Raw genomic sequence first — 22169 nt, forward strand, 5'->3', positions numbered from 1 at the left:
ATTTAACTAAAAGAACAGGCAGGTGATTGTTTCTTTGCAGAAAGGATATTGCCTGTTTCTTACAGTAAAAAAGACCTGCCTGATCGCTGATTTTCACAGCACAACTATAGTTCCCAACTTTAAAGTTTTGGATACAAAGAAAAGATTAGAATGTCTGTCGGGTTCTATTTCTGGTTTTTCTTCCTATTTACTTGGGGAATAAAGAAAATAGTCTCTCCTATAGGGAAGCAACATGTAACTAATTTTTCATCATTTTTAATTCAAACAAAAATCTTTTACAACTATAAAATTCAGTGGTTTAATGTTCAGTTTTTATAATGCAAAGTCAATCTCCGTATATTAGGGAGTAACCATTTTTTTTTTTTTTGGTACAACCTTTCTATTGATAAATCAATAAAGACCAACTACATATTTTAATAAATATTTATTTTAAATAATGCAAATGTTTCCCTACTTAAATAAACATTGACAACATTTTGTTCAACATTTAACTATAAAAGTTTGGAAAAATCTGTACATCATTTCCTTCAGCTTATACACTGGTGTAAACCTGTAAAAGTACTCATTGGAATGACAAACTACAAGTCACCAATACAAATATACCAGGCCATTATTCTGAACCATACTGAGCAGCAGTATTCCATGTTGTAAATACCATCCAAGGTACTTGAATGCAGGGAAATCTCAAATGATTATATTTTTTTTTATTTAATATAAAAAATATTTCTTCAAGCATACATATGACATGTTTTAAAAAGAAACCACGGTGCTTTTAGCATGTTCTCGGTTATTCCAAAGCTACATTTTACTTTCTCCTTTCCAGCTTCCTGGGTCTTTTTGACTGGGCTAAGTGAAGAAGCATACTGGAAGTCTTTTTTTTTTTTTTTTAAACATATGGATATCACTGCACCTCAGACAAAGCACACTGAATAAATCAGTATTTTTTATTTAATTATGTGTTATACATTTCATTAGCCCAAGGTACTAAGTGATTACAAACCAACTGATCCATTCCGTTATCTGCTTTTCCAAATCTTTTAAGTGCTGAAGATTGGCAGTAGTGCATGAGGGACACATACATGCACAGAAGAGGGAGTATGGATATATTAACGTGCATTCCATATTGAAATACCCACAAAAAACCCTGCGTGATGGAATGATTGGGACTGCCCTGAGCAATACTTATTCAGTGTTCTCCCCAGCCCATTTAGCTGGGTGCACCACCTGGCTGTTTTTGAGTGGTTACTGAAGACTTGGGTCACAATACAGGGGCTGCCACCCACCTACTATTTCGTAGCACCCATCTTAAAAAAAATTCTGGGTTGAACACTGACTTTTTGTAGCCTTCTTTAATTGCCAGCTGTTGTGTACATTATATATATATGTTGTTTGTTTAAGCTGAAGTTTATTATACATATATTTTTCCTTCCTTAGTTCCCCTCTGATTCCTCCCAATATTCTAATCAAAGTATTCCATAAATTCTGTATTACATATCCTATTTTAGACCCAGTGGCATCATTACATAGTCTTTGCAATGCAGGCAGAATCAGGTGCAGGTCTTGCATTTGATTTACTGCAGTCTATAATGCACATTGTGAGAAGCTGACTATGCAGAGTAAGCTATTTCAATGTAGGAGAGGAGCCTGTACAACTCCACAAGAAGGAATGGACCCCAAGATGAGTTCAGCTTTAAAATGTGCAAGAGCTTAAATTCTAGGTTGGTCATTGCTTAGCTAGCAGGTAATAAATGACAAGAGCATTAGACCAGCAAGATGGAACAAAAGTGTTAACAATGGGTGTTTGCATCCTCTTGGAATATTGGCTATGCAAAAATGGGCATAGACTGAAACTGTAGGCTGAATCATTGAAACTAAAAGAACAGAAAAGAAAAGACAATGGTAAAAGGACCATCCTTTCTTACACTAAGATACTAAAATATATAATAACAAAAATGGAAGTGATTATAAAGGAAGGATATTGCACATGCAGCTCTGACCTGGGTGTTATAGTTACATGAAAACGTCTGACTTCCAATAGGAAATACCCTGACAGAATAACATAACAGGACAACTTTTCAGGTAACACAAAGTATTGGTCCAAAAGGTAAGAAGTGGTTTCTTGTCACTGTATGTCATGTTCATTACCAGGCTGAGACAAGCTGGCTCTCTGTAACAGTCCTACATTTGTATTGAGGTTACTAGTCTTTCCGTACTCGTCTCTTCCGCAGTGATTTCTTTGGGTTGTTTTCAGAGTCGGCACCTTCATCTGCTTCTTTCATCTGGTAAGCAAACAAAGACGTCATGTTATGTTAAAACATTTCAAAGTTCAGTCTCATTAAAAAGAAGATGATTACATTTGCTTTTTGCACATGGACATTGGCTTGTATGACAGCAGTATATGCAACAATCCTATATGAAGTATTCACAAAACTTTCACAAGTTTCCAACAACTTTATTGGAGTCTTTAAAACCACTCATCGGAATAGTTGTTGGAAGATGTCTTCAGCGCCAGTCTGAGGACGTGGAACACAGATCTGGCTACCACTTTAAACACATTTTTTCCAAGTGTTAAAGCCGAGTGAAGCTAATTTGCACATTCCTATTAAAACTGCATTTAACATTCCACCTAACTCAACTCAACTTAAGCTGATGTTTTTTTTTTTAAAGCTTTTAATAAGTAAGCTAGATGCTGGCTGAAAGCCTTGCAATCACATTGTATATGATTGCTTTGCACACTGTTCCTATGCAAGTAATATCCAGTGTATGAGACTTGTAAAACACAATGTCAGCTTATCTGGCAACCCCCATTTTTTCAGCATCTTCATATACTTTTAGTAATGACAAACTGCAGGTTACACATATAAACTGTATTACAATTAAAATATACCTATGTAGATATCTTATCTGACATGAGCTTGTCACTTACCTCATCATCCGAAGACTGGTCCACTGTATCACCAATCTCCTCATCTTCTTGACTGAATTCTTCATCTTCCTCCTCCTGTTCTGTCCTTTCATCATCTTCATTTTCTAAAAGAAGACAAGACATCTTTGGAATAGGATATACAGGTAAGTATAAAGACTTTGTAAAGTGCCATTACTTTAGGCGTGGAATCTTTTTCCTCCACTTACAGAAGAGAGGAATCAGAATTGTTTTGGTATTCTGGAGCCCAATCTGGGAATACTACAGATCATATTTCATATTACATGTATTCTTCATGCCAAAGTACATTTCTTTGAAGGTAAGAAACTTAGTTTCCATTGGGTTCTTTAACCCAGTTAGAATGAGCTTAGGTTGATAGAATGAGAGCAGATTTTGCTGCTGCCTGCATACTGATAATAAAAATTCCCCTAAAGTAAATGTGTTGAGCAAAACTGTAAATGAAGAAAATCTTTTGAAAGAAGGTACAGGCACCAATAATCCTGACAAATTCTAATTCCACTCTGCCCTAGCTAAAACTGAAATAATATTTAATACATTTTTAAATAAACTCCTAATGTTCTGTTTTTTTATGATCTTTTGGAACCACAAAACTCACATTTATTCACTACCATAACATAAGGCTGACCATCTATGGTAGTAAAAAGACATTTCATAAAAGTTTTCATCAATTAGGTTGTGTAATGGTGCAGTTGCAGGTGTTTCCTGTATTCTGGGGATTAAAAAGCATAAGGGAGGATTTACTCTTGTGCTTTGCATTATGTTGCCATTCATTCTACTAATTTTAAAAAATCACCCGGCACAAAATCACACCATAATATACACATGTAAATCCACTCGTTCTGAAAGTAGTGTTGGTACATTTGTTTTTTAATGGCCTGCCTTAAAGCGAGGAACAAGCTATTGTGTAGAAACGACTAGGAGTCAACGGATCCAAATGTATTAACAGATTTGGTAGAAGCTCAATGGTAGATTTGAAGACATTTTAGAACGGACTGATGGCCTGTGAATCTAGGAAGGACACTTGTCCCCCTGTATGGTTATCCTAATAATGGCTATTTACATCTTTAACCAATTTTAACCATTTGATTGCTATAGGCCAAACACATAAGGAAAAACAACATTTCATTCATTTCATGATGCCAAGGAAAAAATTTCATTTTCTGCTTACCAAAATGTCAGCTTACCTTTATCATTCAAAGTTCCTGATGTGGCTTCTTCTAAGTCTTGCTGGTTTTCCTTGTTAGGATTTTTCTGGAGCTCAAAATCATTTTCATCAGATTCTATAAAATCACTCATTGAGAAATCTGCATCTTCTTCTTCTTCGTCAATTTTCTAAAATGACAAGCTAGAATTATGTTTGCATAGGTATTATGCAGTTCTTTCTGCATTTACTAGAAACATTTTCTATTGTCAGTGGAGATTTCTGCCTTGTACTATGCTATTTTCAAGACAGAACTACTACTATAAAGTACAAATACATTACATAAGAGGGACCATTTGTTATCTTCCTAAGCCCCACCACCTTTGTAGCATGCTCCAACAGATGATCCCATGGATGACACAATATCTCACAATACTAAATTGCACTATACAGTAAGACAGGCTCTTGGTAAAAGGAGGGATGCAGCCACAATTGATAAGATAGGGACCAGACGTTAACTGACCACCATCAACAAAAGACATTCTTACATAGGGTTATGTAGGCTTTTTCCCACTGACCCCCAGAAAAATGGTTTTAGTAGAAGTTCACCAGGACCTACAAATTATTTCAGAGGCTCCTCCAGCCCCGAAACATATCTTATAGTTTCTTTAAGGCAACCGAGGAACTGAGAAGCACTAAACACGCGAAAAAACTACAATATGGTGAAGTCCAATGAGTCAGTACTATCAAAAAGCTTCCCTGATGTGTGAAATGTTGTTTTACATGGTTTTATATTTCCTGAGCCAACAGCTGTGAACCCATTTTCAGAACAGCTTTGTGAAAAATTGGTGTTCTAGCTTTCTCTACAAGATGTATTTACTTGCAGGGGCTGTGACTGAAGGTAACACAACCAGGTAAGGGCTATGAAAGTGAAACACCTTTTACACGTTCAGGTAAAATCAATACTAATATAATTTTCCCTGTCAAGAACCAATAACGTAGGAGAAAAAGAACAAAATATCACATTTAATATTAAACATCTACAGAAAAACTTTGTTGGAAGTACATACAATCTTTCACAGTAATGTAGAGCAATTTTCTGATCAGTCTCACCTTCCTTGGCCAGCAGAAAAGCACCAATAATCCTACAGGCAGAGCAGCAGTCAGTAAGTACAAACCCCATAGCCATGGCCTCTCATCAGCAGCAGTCAGAAGCTGGTTTATCATGCCTGGCTGGAGAAAAAAACAGAATAACTCCAATACTACAATCCTAGGATAATTTTGTTAGATTGTTCTAAACATTACCTGATATTTAACAGTTTATTTAACACAATGAATATGGGTCTTTTTTTACATAATTTATTTTTGCATGTTCCTATTCAGTATTCAGCCTTCCCTCATTTTTTTACAGTAAAAGGTATTCAATTTGTATACATGTATCAAACCCCAAATTTGCTTGCTCTTGTATTCACCAACTGTCTAAAAAGGTCAAATTATAGGCAGCTTATTCTAGAGAATATGACATCGCCAACATAGTACATGCAGGCAGCACAGGATCTTAAAATGGTATTGGATTTCGGGCAAAATCAATAGGTATTTCTTTCTGTTATCGAACAGATATATCAGTATGCTTTCAATGGTATATTTAACAGGCTAAAAGATAGCAAATGTGTTCATTGTTAGGTTTTACAAACATGTTGGTAACATTTACAAACTTTTTTTTTACAAAAAATGTTAAGGCATTCAGATTATGTTGCTCATATCATGCATCTTTAATCCTTACTGTAGTAATAATGTTTCTACACGGTAGGAAAACATCAAACTTTATTTATTTATGCATAGGCAACACTAAGTGTATAAAGGGATGTTTGGTGCAATGGTAAAGGCATTGGTGTCACCATCGACTCCCTTTTATTAATGTACTTTATCAAATAGCTCATGCTGTAAAATACCTCATTGGCACTGGCCACCAGTTTCTTCAGTCCCCAGCTATCAGAGGCCCAACGGTCAGCCACCTCTTTGTCAGAGCAGATGATAAAGTTATCAAAGTAGATGTCAGGAGTCATTGACCACAGCTCTAACCCAATAGCACTAAAAGTTGTCATTTTAAATGGGTTAAGATCTTCAAAGTAGTGTGGATTGGGGATTTTACGTGGTTTCCAAATACCCTGTAAAAAGGAAAATCATTAAATAGCAGTACTAATTTATAATAGTCACATACAGTGCGATTACCAGACATGTTCTGCAAAGTGTTCACCAGGCAGCTATATACCGGTATATATAGATATATATATATATATATATATATATATATATATGTTGTGCTGTCTCTTAAAATTGATGTAAAGCATTCATTGAGGATTGTTACTATGATAATATATTAAATTTTCTGGTTTGTGACTGTTCTCCTCAACCAATGACAACATGTCTAGACAGCAGCACTACAATACTAAAAGTGTGAATAAAGCTGTCCTGACATAGACTGTACAAAATTATTAGGAAGAATTAGCTGGATCAAAAAAAACTGTATCCGGTAGGATACATTTTAAGGTAAAGGCACTAGGATACAATCTGCAAAAACATACATATTTATATTATTATATATACAACATTTATATTTTTAGTACTGATCATTGCCTGGTAATTGGGGTTTTCAATCATAGGAGGCTTCCATTTTCCTTTGTAATTTGGATTATCTATAAGAGGTGGTTTCCATTCCCCACATCCAGGAGCAGTTTTGCACTTTGGGTTAGGAACCAGAGGGGCTTCCCATTCTCCATCCATGTCATCATTCCTGCAAACAAAAGGAGTTAATTCTATTACTTTGATGATTACAGAACATAAAATGTGAGGGATATTTAGATATTGGTGCTGTTTCCTTGTGAAATACCCAGCACATATCATAGATACTTGCTTTGCCTGCATATTGCCTACTTGTCTAACCTGATTATTCTTGCCTCTAAATACATAGGCTGACATTATTGTACCATAAAACTGTTATGCTGGGTTCACCCTTCCAGTAGTATAATATTTATGGCTCTCACACACAGGCATTTAAAGCAGGTTTGTGCTTTAGGATTCTCATAAGGATGCCTAGGTTAGTAATGAACAGCTCTTTGTAATGATATATAGTAAAATAAATGCAGGCAACATTCTACAGGCACATTTTAGGAACATGCTGAGCTAACATAGTAATAATAGCTCAGGTTATTTATTAAAAACTACCAAACGCATCAGTATATTCTTTTTTAAGGAAACCTGTCATTACAGAAATATCAAAGAAACCACTGATCATCTTCTTATGAAAATGGCACTTCCTATTTATCATGCTGATTCTCTTGCCTAATTGATTTCTGGTTACAAATAGAAGTTCTGCTTTGCTCATAACGTGCTCCGTACATGCTTCAGGTGTGTGACTTTTATAAAGTATTGAAATCAGAAAAAGATAGGTAGCTAACATTGTGAGAATTTGTATAAGATAGCTGGTTGAAAGGAAAGCAAAGATTCACACTGAATCCTGGCTGACAAGTATAAAATGAAAGTTCTATACACAAGAGAGACCTAGTGGGGTAGAGAAGCAAGTAGAGTTTACTACACAAAAAATATCTAGTTTTGCAGGGCTTCAAAAATCTGGTTAGTTTTGGAAACTTTTAATCTATGACAAACTAAATACATCGCTAAATCAACTCATGATTGATATTTTGACTCATTCAAACTATGGCAACCAATTATAAATCACATTATTGAAGGCAGATAAGAGAAAGACACATTTTGTTGGTTGCTATCAGTTAGCACATTTTGCCTTTTTTCTTTGGACTAAGACCAATAGTCTTGAAAAGTTAATAGACGTCAACACCGATTTCTTACCAGTCACTTGGTTTATGAGCTTCTGGGTCAGGTATCAGGTGAGATTCATCATCCAACCAGCCTTCTGGTTTCACAGCATTGGGATCTTCTATTTTCACAGGCCCACCTTCATCCCTTTGTATATATAATTATTTTACATTAACTTAATGACAATGAAAATACATTTCTGATAACATGCTAAATACCAGGATAAAAAATGACTTTCTACTGCTAAACAATCATATCGACTAATATCAGCTAATCCAACAGGTACATAATCACATGATCACATTACAGACTGCCTGAAAATTGTCAGATTCTAAAGAAATTTTAAATGGAACCTTTGCCAAGATAATGCACACTTATGTATGTATTTAGATATTCCAAACAAGCAGTAAGAGCGCTTTAAAACAAGCAGTTTATTTATTTTTTTGAACTATAGGCATTGTGGAGAAATTCAACTTCAAAGTTCACAAAAGAGAGACTGAAATCACAACTGTTTTCTATGAAAAGTGGAATCTTGACAGCCATTCAACCATCTAATTTATACCATATAATGTAACAGGTTTCTGAGCCGTTAGAAACCAATAAAAACCCGACTTCAGGTTCCTCATTTTTTTTAGGGATCTTTAGGAATGAATAACTTTACAGTACAGACAGCAGTGAGGGAATGTATTCCATTTCTTTTAATGCATAGGAATTTTTAAAGAATTTATTATTTAAAGTCCGGGCAGAGGCAATGGTCATCTAAGGTAACTCTGATGCTGCAATACATAAAATGTCACGTCATGTAACTTAGGTTATAGGATCTAAATTGGTCACAGTACTAAACATCTCCCTGTTATCTTATATAATTATTATATTATTATAAGATTGCACCTGAATTATACCAACCATCCACAGACATTCCCACTAATGATTCCATATTAATGTGTTCTTTTGTTTTTAATAACAGCTCTCAAATATTCATCTACCTAATTTATAATCTAAGACACAAAGTAATCTTACCAGTCTTCTGGTTTTTCAGCATTTGGATCTGGAATTTTGACCCGCTCATCCCACTCCTTGGGTTTTTTTTCCTTTGGATCATCTATTTCTTTTGGTGGATTTAATGGAGGGATGACATCCTCTAGAAGGCTTCCTTGACTGACAACTGTTTGATCGATAAGAATTTCAAATGTGTTCTCTGGCTTTAAAACTGTATAAAAAAAGAGCACCATAATAAGCACAAATGTCTGGATTTTACAAACATTTTACAAACATAGCAATATTCTTTAGATTTATCACAACTCTGTAGTGTGAGGACCTAAACAGTCTATTTAAGTTTGATTCACAGTGGCACGGGGCAATAATCTCATGTAACACTTTCAAACATTAATGACAACATGACGTACATAGGCTGCCATTGCTTACCTCATTAAAATGCTTGAAGCCTGACTGCCATGCTGTTCCCTTTCATTACAGTAAAAGTTAGCAAGGGCAGCCTAAACATTTGGTTACTGTAAATTATTTCATTTTAATATCGTAAAAGGTCCACAAGTTCATATAGCTCGATATATAAAAATATTATAGCTGTACTATTTGCTTTTCTACTGCAGAATGGTAAATAAATAGAAACAAACATACTTAATGTATAAAGATGAGTCTTCTTATCTGTAAAATACTTTTTCAGATCAACATCAGGACGCTTTGCATGTTTTTCATCAAAATCCACAATTATTGGCTTTTTATGCCTGAAGATGAAATGCAGTTTATAATCTTCTCCGCATTTGTCTGGCCCAAACATGATTGTGTATGGAGTCCTGTCATGGAATTCTTCCTGCACAAGGTACAAAATGTGATCAATGAAAATCATGGAAATGGGATCACAAAATGATGATATGCTGTTACAAAAGGAACAAACAACAATCATAATGCTGTTCTTTTCTGTGCTTTAAAGTGTTTTCTTTCTACAAGCAGATGAAAATTTCATAATATATATTGAAGTTAAGAATTGTTAGGAATAGGCTTGAAGATATTTAAACTCCTTTCTAAATCATGGTCATTCTAAATTACAGCAAACCAAAGAAAATCCATTAATTTTAAAGGGAAGTCTGGAAGCTGTGGCCAAATAAAGGACAGGAGGACAAATGACTAGTCACTAGTTTTGTCTGGTATCTCCCTGGAGCTGAACTCACCCCATTACTGACTTAATGGTCCTGATTTATTAAAGCTCTCCAAGGCTGGAGAGGATACACTTTTATCAGTAAATCTGGGTGATCCAGCAAACCTGGCATGGATCTGGTCCAGTATTCAAGCTGCTCATCAGGCCCAATATGTTTTATTCTGCATTGGAGGTGGCTATCTTGGTAGAGGCCAGCCTTTGCTTCCTCCTTACAGAGCCTAATGACTGCTTACAGATATACAGTTTAATGAGGTTGTAGGCAAAGAAGTGCCTAGACACAATACAATACAAGAATTGCACTGCTATATTATAAATGTAATTCAAGACAATTGCAAATATTTCAGAGTACTTCTCTGCACAATTACCATTCTAAATGTTCTCAATACCAAAGCAAAACTTTAGTTTTTTAATTTAGGTTCACTTTAATGTGTGCATGTTTACATTTTTATGTCTGCTATTTGTCATACTTTTTATGGGCCATAGGAGGGTCCCTTAGGCATTCACAATTCATTTGTGCTTATTGAGATTGTATAATTCAGAAGTACATCCTGCTATATTGTAACATGCCCTGATGTTGAAGAATGTTGCACTTAACCATCAATCTGATGAATAGAGAATGGGTAGCATTTAGACTGTTTACATCTACTATAGCAGTGGTTGCCAACCGGTGATCCGTAAGAAAATTTTAGGGATCCGCAGCTCGAGCGGGGTCAGGAGAAGGGGCGCACCAGCCAGAGCCTTTGTACAAATCCCTGGTTAAGGGAAATGGGCGGGTAGTGTCTGGACACAACCCACCCACTCTCCCATCGCAGGCTTAGATGCGGGACTGAAAAGGTTGGCGACCACTGTACTATAGTACTGCAAGTATTGATAAAGTGATTTTCTTGACCAGGAGTTCAGTGATTACATAATTTCCATAATACACAGCCTAATATAAAAATATAATTAATAAAATATAAAAAAAACACAAACTCACACACCAGATTCAAACTGCTTGAATGAGAGAGTAGCTTGATATATGCTCCACCACAATCAATGCCATCCTGAAAATTCACTTCATAGCTGAGTGAAAATAAAATAGAAATCAGATTTGATTATCATATCAAAATGACAGTTTATTGTTTAGGGTTTACAATCACTCTGACCAAGCAGTCCAGTGGTGGAGTACTGGATGATCTGCTATCCTAGCTATACAGTTGTTTATATTCTAAATATTTTAATATAAGGTAACATAATACAACAGTTATAATTACAACCTATAATAATATTTTTACCTCCATAAAGAAGCAGCAGTTTTACTGGGAATAGTGATGCCTTCGTTGAAATATAGATATGTCAAAATTCAGCAATAAATTTTAAAAAATTAAAGAATGGAAACAACTTTGGACCAATTGATTTTTTTGCATTGATTCTTCTGTTTTTTTCCTACATTGTGGTGGGGTACATTCTGGAAGACTAAACATTGTTATGTACACAGTACAGGATACACACTCACTGGACAATCAGAGGTTCGTTTTCGAAGACAAAAGGCATCTTGAGCTTGGACGAAATGGCATGGTGTCTGGCTGTTGACTTTAAGACGAGACCCAAATCTCCCAAAAGTTTGTTTTCTTTTAACTCTTCTACTTTCCACTCACCTACATAAAGGAAACATGACCAGCATAGAATAAAATGACCAGAATGGTTTACCTTTCCGTTCAATCCCAGACACACAACATGAAAATAAATAAAAAATCTCTCCTAGACTCTCCTTTTATCATTGGTCTAGATGTTACCACTGATTTCCCTTTACTCTCTGTAAAATGTGGAATTTTCCAATTGCTTTATGTCCCAGTTATAGTGACAACCAAAATATAGGTATAGTAAATCTCCCCAACAAGGATGTCAAAACCTCCAGTGGCAGCATATACCAGACTTGTTTGTCGCCACTGTCACTTAACAAGGCTGGCACATTGGCTAAATATTATGGGTGAAATCTAGAACTGAGGATGATGGGGGTAACTAACAAAGAATATCTAGACCGAAGAAAAACTTCGAAAGTTTCAAGCTTGCCAGTCCATAAATATGAAAACTGCATTGTTTTTCTTTTTTTTAGCATAGGAATGTTTTCAACAAGTGCTGATCTTGCCAGAAAGGCAGTGTTCTTGTCATTGCCTATAAACAGAACTAAAGATGGTGTCAGCAGCAGCAGCTTAGAGTGACAACCATTCCCCCCTTCATAGATACAGTGGAGGAGTGCAAGTAGTCACCCAGAAGGTTATCAGCAGGATTATTATGGTGAAAATAAAGAAGCCAAATTTTAAAAAGGAAAACTATGCTGCTACTAAACCTAAGGACCAGCCAGTTAATACCTTCTTTTTCCACAAATATTTTATTTAAATTTTACATTTTATTATCTTCATGTTTTTGAACGGCCTAGAAAAGCTGCAACTATGCTGTACCAAGGGCATCAGTCTCAGGGGGGAATATGTTGAATAAATGTGTTATTTCATAACTCTGGCGCTCTTCTTTCTGGGCAAAGCCACTTCTCAAAATAAATAAGACCCTCATCTTCTTTAAATAAGATCCTCATCCCCCCCACAAAGGCATGAGGGTCTGATATAGGGAAAGGATAGGGACAGTGAATGTAGATGTTTTTTAAGCATAGATTTATGCCTGACGAAGGGTTTGGTTGGAATACTTGGGGGGTTCCCATGCCATTTGTGTCCCCAGAAGTAAATCCATGGATATCATGTAGTCCAGCAACAATCACCATGAATGACAACATTCTTAATATACCAACCAGTGACACTAGCACTACCTAAATAGCTGTGTTATTTACTTCTGCTTTTGAAAGTTTCCATTGCAAATTCAAAGCACTGTTTACATACTCCTACAAAATCTGTCATTGATATGATATGAACAATGAAGTATCATCAAAGGTCTTTAATACTGGCTATTGAAGTTTTCCATAACTTTGCATTCTAAATACAGCTTTAGGATGCAGCACACTTTTGCTGTGTACTGTACATGTTAGACCTATCTAACTAATTTCAGTTGTCCAGTTGAAACACCTAAACAAAAGAAATCATAATGAACATTTGGGTAATATCAAACTGATTCATTCATCAATGCGTTATTTTATTGTGATGACATTGACAATATATGTGTGTGTGTGTGTGTGTTTCTTACCATCATATTTGGCAATGTCTTCATCAGCATCTTCCTTCATTGTTCTAGAAAGCACCCAGCTAAAATTAAACATAAACACAAATAATTATGACCCAGATTATCTGCTTCATGTTTATTAAAGTTTGGTTTCACACATGTACAATAAAACAGCATAGTTTTACAAATTACAAAATGTAGTATAGATACACGATCAAAATATAGATACAGCAATCAAAAGTAAGACCAGGAAAGTTATGGAAGATCAGACTTGTTCAGATAATATAAATCTCTTTGAGCACGAAACTCTTCCTTCTACTCTGTGTTCTGCAGGTTCAATGTCTCCAGTTCAAGTATGAAACCCCTCAATGCTCCCATTCAAAGAATTTCCTTCCTGAAGGCGAAGTAAGCTCGCTGTACTATACACAATGGGGTGAAAATTATGTTGCTAAGCTAGCTGAAAGAAAATCATTGCTGGATGAGAAGATAAAACTATATAGATTTGGACAAAATTGGACATTTATAATATTATTACAGGAAATACTGGCCTGAACGAGTCTCCGTAATGCTGACTAGGTAGTAGTTTAGATCTACTTTACCCATAAAATAATATAGTTAGGTGTGCCCACACCTACCAGTATACATACCCATTTAATGTTCCATCATCAAATGTCTCAGAGAAAAACACATCACCACTTGGAACAGGTGTCTGGTATGGAACCTGATATTAAAGAAAACAAGATTGGATAACATCAATGTCATTGGTATTGAAGCAGAATGTATGATGAAAAACAGTAAAAAGAAGTTTTCACTGGCAATCAATGTTCTGATAAACTGTGTAAATGAATCACAAGATTAACTGAAAAAAAACCCATTTTTTTTTAAATGCAAGGTTTTCACTAAATCATTCTCATAGCAAAAATTCAGGGTTAATTAAAGTGAAAGGGAACATCACGTTGGTCAACATCCCATCTAAAAATCATTGTTAATAACACAGTCAAAAAAGGCAAACTTAAAAAAAATTGATTTAAAACCTTTTTATATTAAATTATTCTGGGTCACACCTATACGTAGGTTATAATCATATTTCATATTTTGGGAACCCCAACCCTATATTAAAACCTGCACCTACATAACAGTTTTACTCTTTTAAACATAGTTTGAAAAGTATACAAATATCTGCAACAACATAGAAAAAAGCTGCGTATCCCAGACCGAGATCTCTGTTACTTCTGATCTCTGGGTATTTCTCGAGGCCAAGTAGCCATTACATGCCTATTTATAAACAGGGCAAAATGCCTGTTTGCCAGAAAAAGGGCTAAATGTTTTAATAAATGTTTTTTTTCTGCACATTTATACAAATGTGAATTATCTACAACTAAAATCCAAACTTTGTGGCACCAATAAAATCATTTTGTAAATGTGGATTTAGTACAATGAGACTTACAGTTCAAAGAGTGTATACTGTACATGTACTATTGTGTGGTAAGAAACCATACTTACCTGCAAGAAGCTCCTGTTTTGGTCACTTTCAGCATATTCTGTGGTCTCTAGCAGCTCATCATCCTCCTCATCTTCCTTGTCATTGACCTCTGCTGCAGCCAATCCAATTAGCACAGAGGCCATATATACCCAACACCAACGAAGCCGCATTGTGAAGCACTGAAAGCAAAAGAGTGATTAAAAAGCACTTTATAAAAACTACATAACATACACCCCAGCATATCTTCAATGCATCTCTGCGTTCAGAAACAAAGGTGTGTATATTTCTAAAAATTAGTGGTATATTATATACACTTTTAATATATGAAGTGGTAGTTTATTATGTGCTCTAGTGGGAGAGACAATTTGTATAACAACACAAAACAGTTATTGATTGTAAGTAAAAAATCTTCACCAAGTGTAGTTCTTGACTTACTGAGGAAAGGTTATATGGGGTTGTTAAGATTTTATTTCATATGCACCCCCCCTGTTTGACATAATGACCATTATAGTTTAAGATGGTAAGAAAATTTTATCATAAGTATACAACACCTACTACCGGTAAGTGTTTAACTCCTTAAAGAGTAGCTACCTAAAACAAATAAAGTTACACTAAATATCTATGCAATGCTGTGTTATTGACCTGTTCACCATGTTTAGTTAGGTAAAAAAGAACCTGAATAATTCAATGCAGCCACCATAGTTTTGTTATTGTGTTTAGATACATCTTATGGATAATATCATTGTAGGCATTTATATTGGCTGTATCATATCATTTTTTTACATGTTTACTGCACAAAAAAGCTCCACGTATTTCCAAGCATAAAAAAGTATATTAGAAATCAGGGCTCTACCTTAAATGAGTATTCTATAATAGTGTTCATCACACCTTTGCTTATTGTTGTTGCTATAATTAATGTCTCAGTGCTAACCTCCATCAGTATCCACAGTTTATATACGACTAATTGCCGAAGAGCACAAATGATCCTTTGCTCTAGATAATAAAGCCTCCAGAGAGTACATCATGGCTGCTCTCTCTGTTACAGCAAAATACACATTTCATATTTACTGCTCAGACACATCCATGAACTATTTCAGTAAATTATGTTTAATATATCATATATGTCCACTCTATTTTGTAATTGTTTTATTAAAATTCAAAGGGAAGTCATTGGTATTCAGGTCACCCCACTCCCTCAATCTTTGTATTGCACCTTTAGTTGTGAAGTGCCCATAGACATTAGATCCCTATGTTGGGTGAAACCTGGTTTTGGCAGCTTGAAACAGAAATCTAACTGACTACAGGTTTGAATGACTTGAAATCTTGACTTGAAGAATGAAGAAATCTTATCAACACCACTGCCAAAACACCAAATGATAATCCGGTTTTAGGTTCAGTTTATCTCTGATTGTCGTGTTGTGTTTAATAGGTTATAATTATTAATATGAGCAGTGTCATTACCCAAAAAAAAAAAACCTAAATCTTCACTGCTTTCAAAAATAACTAGATATTATGCATTTTTGGATATCAGTTTTAGGTGGGAGCCAGTGGGATAGATCACCTGGCAACGTCTTATTTTTCCTAAGGGCTCCATTGGTAAGATGTCCAACAGTAGCGTCTGGCGCCACAACACTCCATATTAAAGTTGCCCCCTCTTAACATCGAACCCTTCTCAAATGTTTGTTTATTCCACATCGGGAAGAATGAGACACAATCGTATTGCTTTCAAACAGCTGAAATGGGAATTCTGGTTGGCATATTTTACCACTGGCGTTTCCTAGAGTTACAAAAAGCAATTATGTTGACTTGTTACTAACCACACCAAATTATCAGTTTCGGGTGAAGCTGATTTAACAGCTCATATATTATTTATAGACTTGCGCATTCCCAAGGGATGTCAGAGACCAAAATAACAATTGTGTGTTCTAAATCTATACTGCTGTAACACCATTTCTGCACATTCAATGCTTCTGAAAAGCATTTCAATTGCCTAAAAATTACCATATCAGATAATTGGAAAAAGTGTATATAAAGGTAAAATGATTACTAATGATTATTAGTAATTAGTTATTAGTAACTAAAACCAGTGCTCTATTTCCAATCATGAAATATATGGTTCACATTACTTAACATAGCTTATTTTACCATAAAAATCATTGCTGTGTTACATACTGGTTCTGAACTGATGACATGCTGCTATAAAATATTTTATAATACCCCAAAGAAAATTCTGGATTATTTGTATTATTATTGTTTTTAATTATATATTATATATAATATATTATATAGCATATTACACAGTGCTGTACATTGAATAGGGGTTGCAATCTAAGAAGTGGGGGAAGTAGCGCACAATAGGAGGGGAAAGACACAAAAGAGTTGTCAGAAGTGGTGTATATATATATATATATATATATATATGTGTGTAATATCTGATGTAAATTGACATATACACAATTCTGGGAAAGAGGAAGTAAACAAAATTATAATAAAACATTATTACTCACAAAAGAACCCAACCTTTTAAACATTGATGAAAGTAAAAAATGTGCAAATTCAGCCATAAATTGCTTGTGTATTCTACATAATTCCTACCAGAAAATGGTAGATTCTATTGGATTGATCTTTATACAATTTTTCATGACATGATATGTGTGGGTAAACATTTTTACTCTCCACTTGCATGTCATTTTGCATTATTGTTCACTACAATATAAGCTTCCATCTGGGTATTCCTCCAACGTTGCCCAGCAGCAATCACCCACCTTGGGGGTTTGTACAACCAGAAACAACAGTAAGCGTCCTAAAGATAGGTTACATTACAGGTGTATGCATTGCATAGTCACAGTTTCACTGGAATTAAAAAAAAAATAACACTGGCAATTTATTTTAGTATTTCTTCAACTTTGACTTAATTGTTATCACACTAATAGCATTGTAATTAGGAAAGCCAAGAAGTTGACCTAGCCTTTAACAAACAGGGTGCTTCTAGAAGAGGGGGGCAGAGCTCTGCAACAAACAAAGCCATACTCAATGGTGCGAATTGGAGCAGAGGGGTTGTTATGAATGATTTAGTGGCAGGAATGGATTTAAAAGACCTTCAAAGTTGCAAGTGCCATATTAGGTAGGGGATAGAGCCTTTAAAGGAATGGGAGTGGTTTTGGCAAGGATTGTTGAGTTCTGTAGTCAAATGTCATCCTCAAAATATTTATTGCTGTTTACTACTTGTCCAACTTGGATCCCTAAAGTCTTGCAATGCTCTTGGATTTGGAACAGCCTTTCTCAACTTTTTAAACATGTGGGAAACCTTGAAATAACTTTCAGGTCTTGAGGGAACCCCTTCTTTAATTACAATATGCACAGCTCATATGATATTAGGTTGGTGGTCATTGGGATGAATGTCACTCTTACAGATAGGCAAAAGGATCATGGCGATCTAATTGGCACAAATTGAACACTACTCAAGGAACCCTTAGTAATATCTGGATGGAAGCCTGGTTGAGAAACACTGCTTTAGAAAGTGGTTGGGTGTAAAGTAATGAACCAACCATCTCCCAGCATGTCCCCTGATATTGCCTAAAGATCAGACTGGAAAAGCCCCGTTGAGGGGATAAAAGAAAAAGTGGTTGATACTAAATGCAGATTTTTGTCAAAGTAGAATAGGCCATTTATTTTATTTTCTACTGCATCTGTACTGCATGGACCAGCAGATGGTCCACCATCTGTCATTCTAAGTAATGTGTCAACTCATCTAAACACTATATCCACTCTAAGATGCTATCTGATAAGTCCTTGTAAAAGGAGATCCTACACATGCATTTTAGATGTTCATCAATGTTTTTCAAATGTATTCTATATTTGCAAGATGTCAATCAGGCATTTTTTTCTGACTATTAGTGTTATGTTCTGCTGAAGTTTTGTATTATGCAATATCTGGCAATGGTTCTCTTCCCTCTACTGTAAGCATATAGAACATTCACCTGATTCAAGCATGCATGTTTATGGGCACTTAACATCTGGTAAATGCCAATTTTGTTTTCAAAGGCTGAATGGCGAAATAAACATTCAACATCTACAAATAGAATATAACAAAAATGTGCTCCAGCAGCTGCAATATTTGCTGTTGAAGTGTGCTTTACATTTACTTTGTAGTGTGAAGGTCTATTTAAAAATGAATCTTTGCTCGGATTAGCACACTTAAAACACTTTAAAGCAAACCATCCCTGACTTCTCTAGTTGCATTTACTGTAAAGTAATTCATTCTCAAGGATCACAAAAAATACTTTTATGTCTCTTTTAGATTTCTAGTGCTCATTTAGGCTTCCAACCACCCCCATTCAATGGTATTAGTTGGGAAGCATTTCTGCAAGCAGTTGGGTTTGCATTGTGGTTGCAGTGGGGTTGTAATATGGTTCCTGGAAGCAACATTTTGCTTTTGGCCACACAGTTGCTTTTGCTCTATCTGAATTGGGTGCTGTTTGCAGTTTCAGTTGCTTTTTTATTTGCTATGCTCCCTGTATGTATGTATATATGTATGTATATGGCTAACTGCATGGTTTTAGACGACAAGTCTTCAAGAACCCTATCTCTGGTTTCAGTCTTTCATTTTTTAATAATATTTTGCTTACAGTAGAGGACTGGCAGGCTGTCAAGATTCTGGTGTAAAAGAAAGTGAAAGGATAAAACTGAGGGGGTTCATTTAGTAAGCATCAGTATGACTATATTTAAAAAAAACTCTCTTGTAATTCTTTTGAGCAGAAGGTTCTTGAAGGAGAGCCGATCAGCTGATTTGGTTTCCTCCAATCCCAAGCTCTCTTTGAGCATTGAGATGTCTATGGGGTTACAGTGCTTAAACACTGTGGTATCTCCATTAATAATATGCTGCAGTGATTTTGGTGTCTTCATTTTGAACTTTTTATAGAATACGTTAACATTTTATTGTAAATAGTTTGGGCATAGGCTCATTTTTAACAATTCATTCTATTCACATTCAGTCAGGCAGGACTTTGTGCTAGTTGTTGGTGGGTAAATAGCAATTTGTGTAGCCAAGCATTAGGCCTTAGCTACATTGTTACTTGCTGAAATATGTTTCTAATATCTCCAGCAAATAATTGTCAAAGGCCCAGTGAATACTGAGGTGTGGCAAAGTGGGATAATTGTGGGGTAAAGTGTAATGTGAACTACAGATATCCAAACCATAAGTCACCAGCAACAAGGTTTATCAATACAGAGAACCAAATACAATATTACAGAGACTAACCCATAGCTATAGGATACAGAGCATAAACTACTATAAATACAGTGTAGTAACCCATAATATTAGGATGAAGAATACCAACTATTATAGTATAGTGAAGTAACCCTATTGGACACAGAGGGCCAACTAATATAATACAGTAATTAACTTATTGAGTGGGTAATGCATATTTATGTGGTACACAGTGTCAATCAATATAAATATATTGGAGTCACCCAGAGCTAAAAAAGGATAGAGAGGGCACACTATTAAAGATACTGTGTAAGTAACACATAGCTATAGGATGCAGAGGGTAGACTACAATAAATACAGTGGAATTCCCCATTGCTAAAGTATACAGAGTGCCAACTACAATAAATACAATGGAGTAACCCATAGCTATGGGATGCTGAGTGCCAGCTACTTTAATACACTGAAGTAACCCATTGGTGTGGGATGCAGAAGGCCAACTACTATAAATATAGTAAAGAAACCCATAACTATGGATACAGAGAGCACACTAAATACAATGCAGTAACCCAAAGCTATATGATACCAACTGAGTGCCAACTGCTATAATACAGTAAAGTAACCCATAGGGATGGAGAGCACCAATTACTTTAATGCAGTGAAGTAACCCATGTGGATGAAAAATAGATAACAAACTGCTATAATACATAAAGGTAACCCATATCTACTGGATACAGAGGGCACAATACTATAACTACAGTGATGTAATCTATAGTTATGGGTTACTTCATTGTAGTTTATGCTGTGTATTAAAATTAGAATTTCTGCAGTATTATCCACCAATCTGCATATAAATATATATATATATATATATATAATTGCTTGTTATAACCTATGAATTTATCATGTTAGGCCTATGTTTAAGAGTATGTACCATTATTAAAAGGCTACTGTTATAATAACTATTCAAATTAATTTAGATAGAAAATGATGATTTAGAAAGAAATGATGAGAGATAAATAGATAGATAGATAGATAGATAGATAGATAGATAGATAGATAGATAGATAGATGCAGGGTCTTTTAAAGCAGTAAAGACATATTTCCATTGAGATAACTGCTGATCATAGACAAGCGGAGTGAGTCGGGGGGTAGTTAGATGGGGTCATGGCAGAAGGGGGAATAGTCATTTTAGGGGGGTGCAATGAGCAGAAGGGTTGCTCGGAATGGATTTGATAAATGATGATGTGATCATTAGTGTATACTCACTGCAGAATGGAATCAGGGATGTGAAGCAGGGATGCAGGGTCCTGGTTTCCCAGTAATAATGACAGGGATGGGAGGGATGGCAGGAGAGATCCAGCTTGTTCTATGTGATGCCAGGAGATCTGCTGCCTATCTCTAATCCTCCTCCTTTGTGCCTGGGCGGGGGGAGGGGTGTGCAAGAGGAGGAGACACACAATGACAGATTCTCTCTGCTGGGGGGTTTGCATGGCATCACACTGATATGTACCATTCATCAATGCTTTGCTTCCGGCAGCCAAAGTATAATGCAGATGGGTTTTTTTCTATTGATATTTGTGATTTTTATGTTTAGGTTCATCAGCACAGGTGTGATGTAGGGAAAGGAGATATTTACATTTTTTTGCCTGCCTTGGCTTAGAATACAGGTTATGTTTATCCCTTGTTTTATACTGATTTAGTGTTATCACGGTTTGCCTTTGTTTTACGCCTTGTGCAGTTCCCTAGTATGCATATACCTCTTGTTCTTACCAGGACAGTATTTTTTTTATCATTCAGAGGTATAAGCACAAAAAAAAGTAAATCAAGAAGCAGAAAAATTACATGTTTTAGGTGGACCTTTTATGAAAATTGGTAACCTCCTACCATCCAAACAAAATTACCAGCAAAACAATCAACAATAAAAAATATTAATGCTACCAAAGAAAAAAAAAAAACTATCTCAGTCCTCACTTGACATTCAGTCCCCAGGTAACATTGCTATACCCTACTATAGTCTACTAACTTAGCTTTTCACTTGATTTTTCAGGACAATATGTTCCAGCCTATTGCAGGGGTGTCCAAGAGGCAGCAGTAAGGCGTGAGTGACATCAGCACAGGTTGTGGTTTTTTCAACCTTTTTTGTAATCCAATTTTGTTTGAGCATTTGTAAGGTAGTTCATCTTCAAAAGAACATATTACATGAATGCATACTAGACACTGTTTGCAAGAGACAAA

General features: G+C 35.5%; 1 protein-coding gene across 1 annotated transcript; it reads right to left on the reverse strand.

Annotated features, from left to right (window-relative positions):
- Positions 1 to 409: 409 nt before the first annotated feature.
- On the reverse strand, positions 410 to 21331 carry CLGN (calmegin). The gene is made up of 15 exons (XM_072405852.1): positions 21201 to 21331; positions 14746 to 14904; positions 13890 to 13963; positions 13267 to 13325; positions 11591 to 11732; positions 11076 to 11157; positions 9558 to 9750; positions 8940 to 9129; positions 7953 to 8066; positions 6723 to 6879; positions 6038 to 6253; positions 5199 to 5318; positions 4129 to 4276; positions 2927 to 3030; positions 410 to 2279 (listed from the first exon to the last, which is right to left on the reverse strand). Exons 2-15 carry the CDS (start codon positions 14893 to 14895, stop codon positions 2199 to 2201), a joined length of 1830 nt encoding a protein of 609 aa, XP_072261953.1. The 5' UTR covers positions 14896 to 14904; positions 21201 to 21331; the 3' UTR covers positions 410 to 2198.
- Positions 21332 to 22169: the final 838 nt, after the last annotated feature.

The sequence above is a fragment of the Pyxicephalus adspersus genome, chromosome 3, assembly GCF_032062135.1.
Source record: "Pyxicephalus adspersus chromosome 3, UCB_Pads_2.0, whole genome shotgun sequence".
In the NCBI taxonomy this organism is placed as follows: Eukaryota; Metazoa; Chordata; class Amphibia; order Anura; family Pyxicephalidae; genus Pyxicephalus; species Pyxicephalus adspersus.

What these genes read in the sequence shown, in the direction of transcription:
- CLGN (XM_072405852.1), bottom strand. Translation starts at nt 14,895, where the DNA reads ATGCGGCTTCGTTGGTGTTGGGTATATATGGCCTCTGTGCTAATTGGA. An exon ending in AAAACAGGAGCTTCTTGCAG is followed by an intron (nt 13,964 to 14,745) that starts GTAAGTATGGTT and finishes CTTTAATATCAG; the next exon opens with GTTCCATACCAGACACCTGT. An exon ending in TGGTGGCCAGTGCCAATGAG is followed by an intron (nt 5,319 to 6,037) that starts GTATTTTACAGC and finishes TTTTTTCTCCAG; the next exon opens with CCAGGCATGATAAACCAGCT.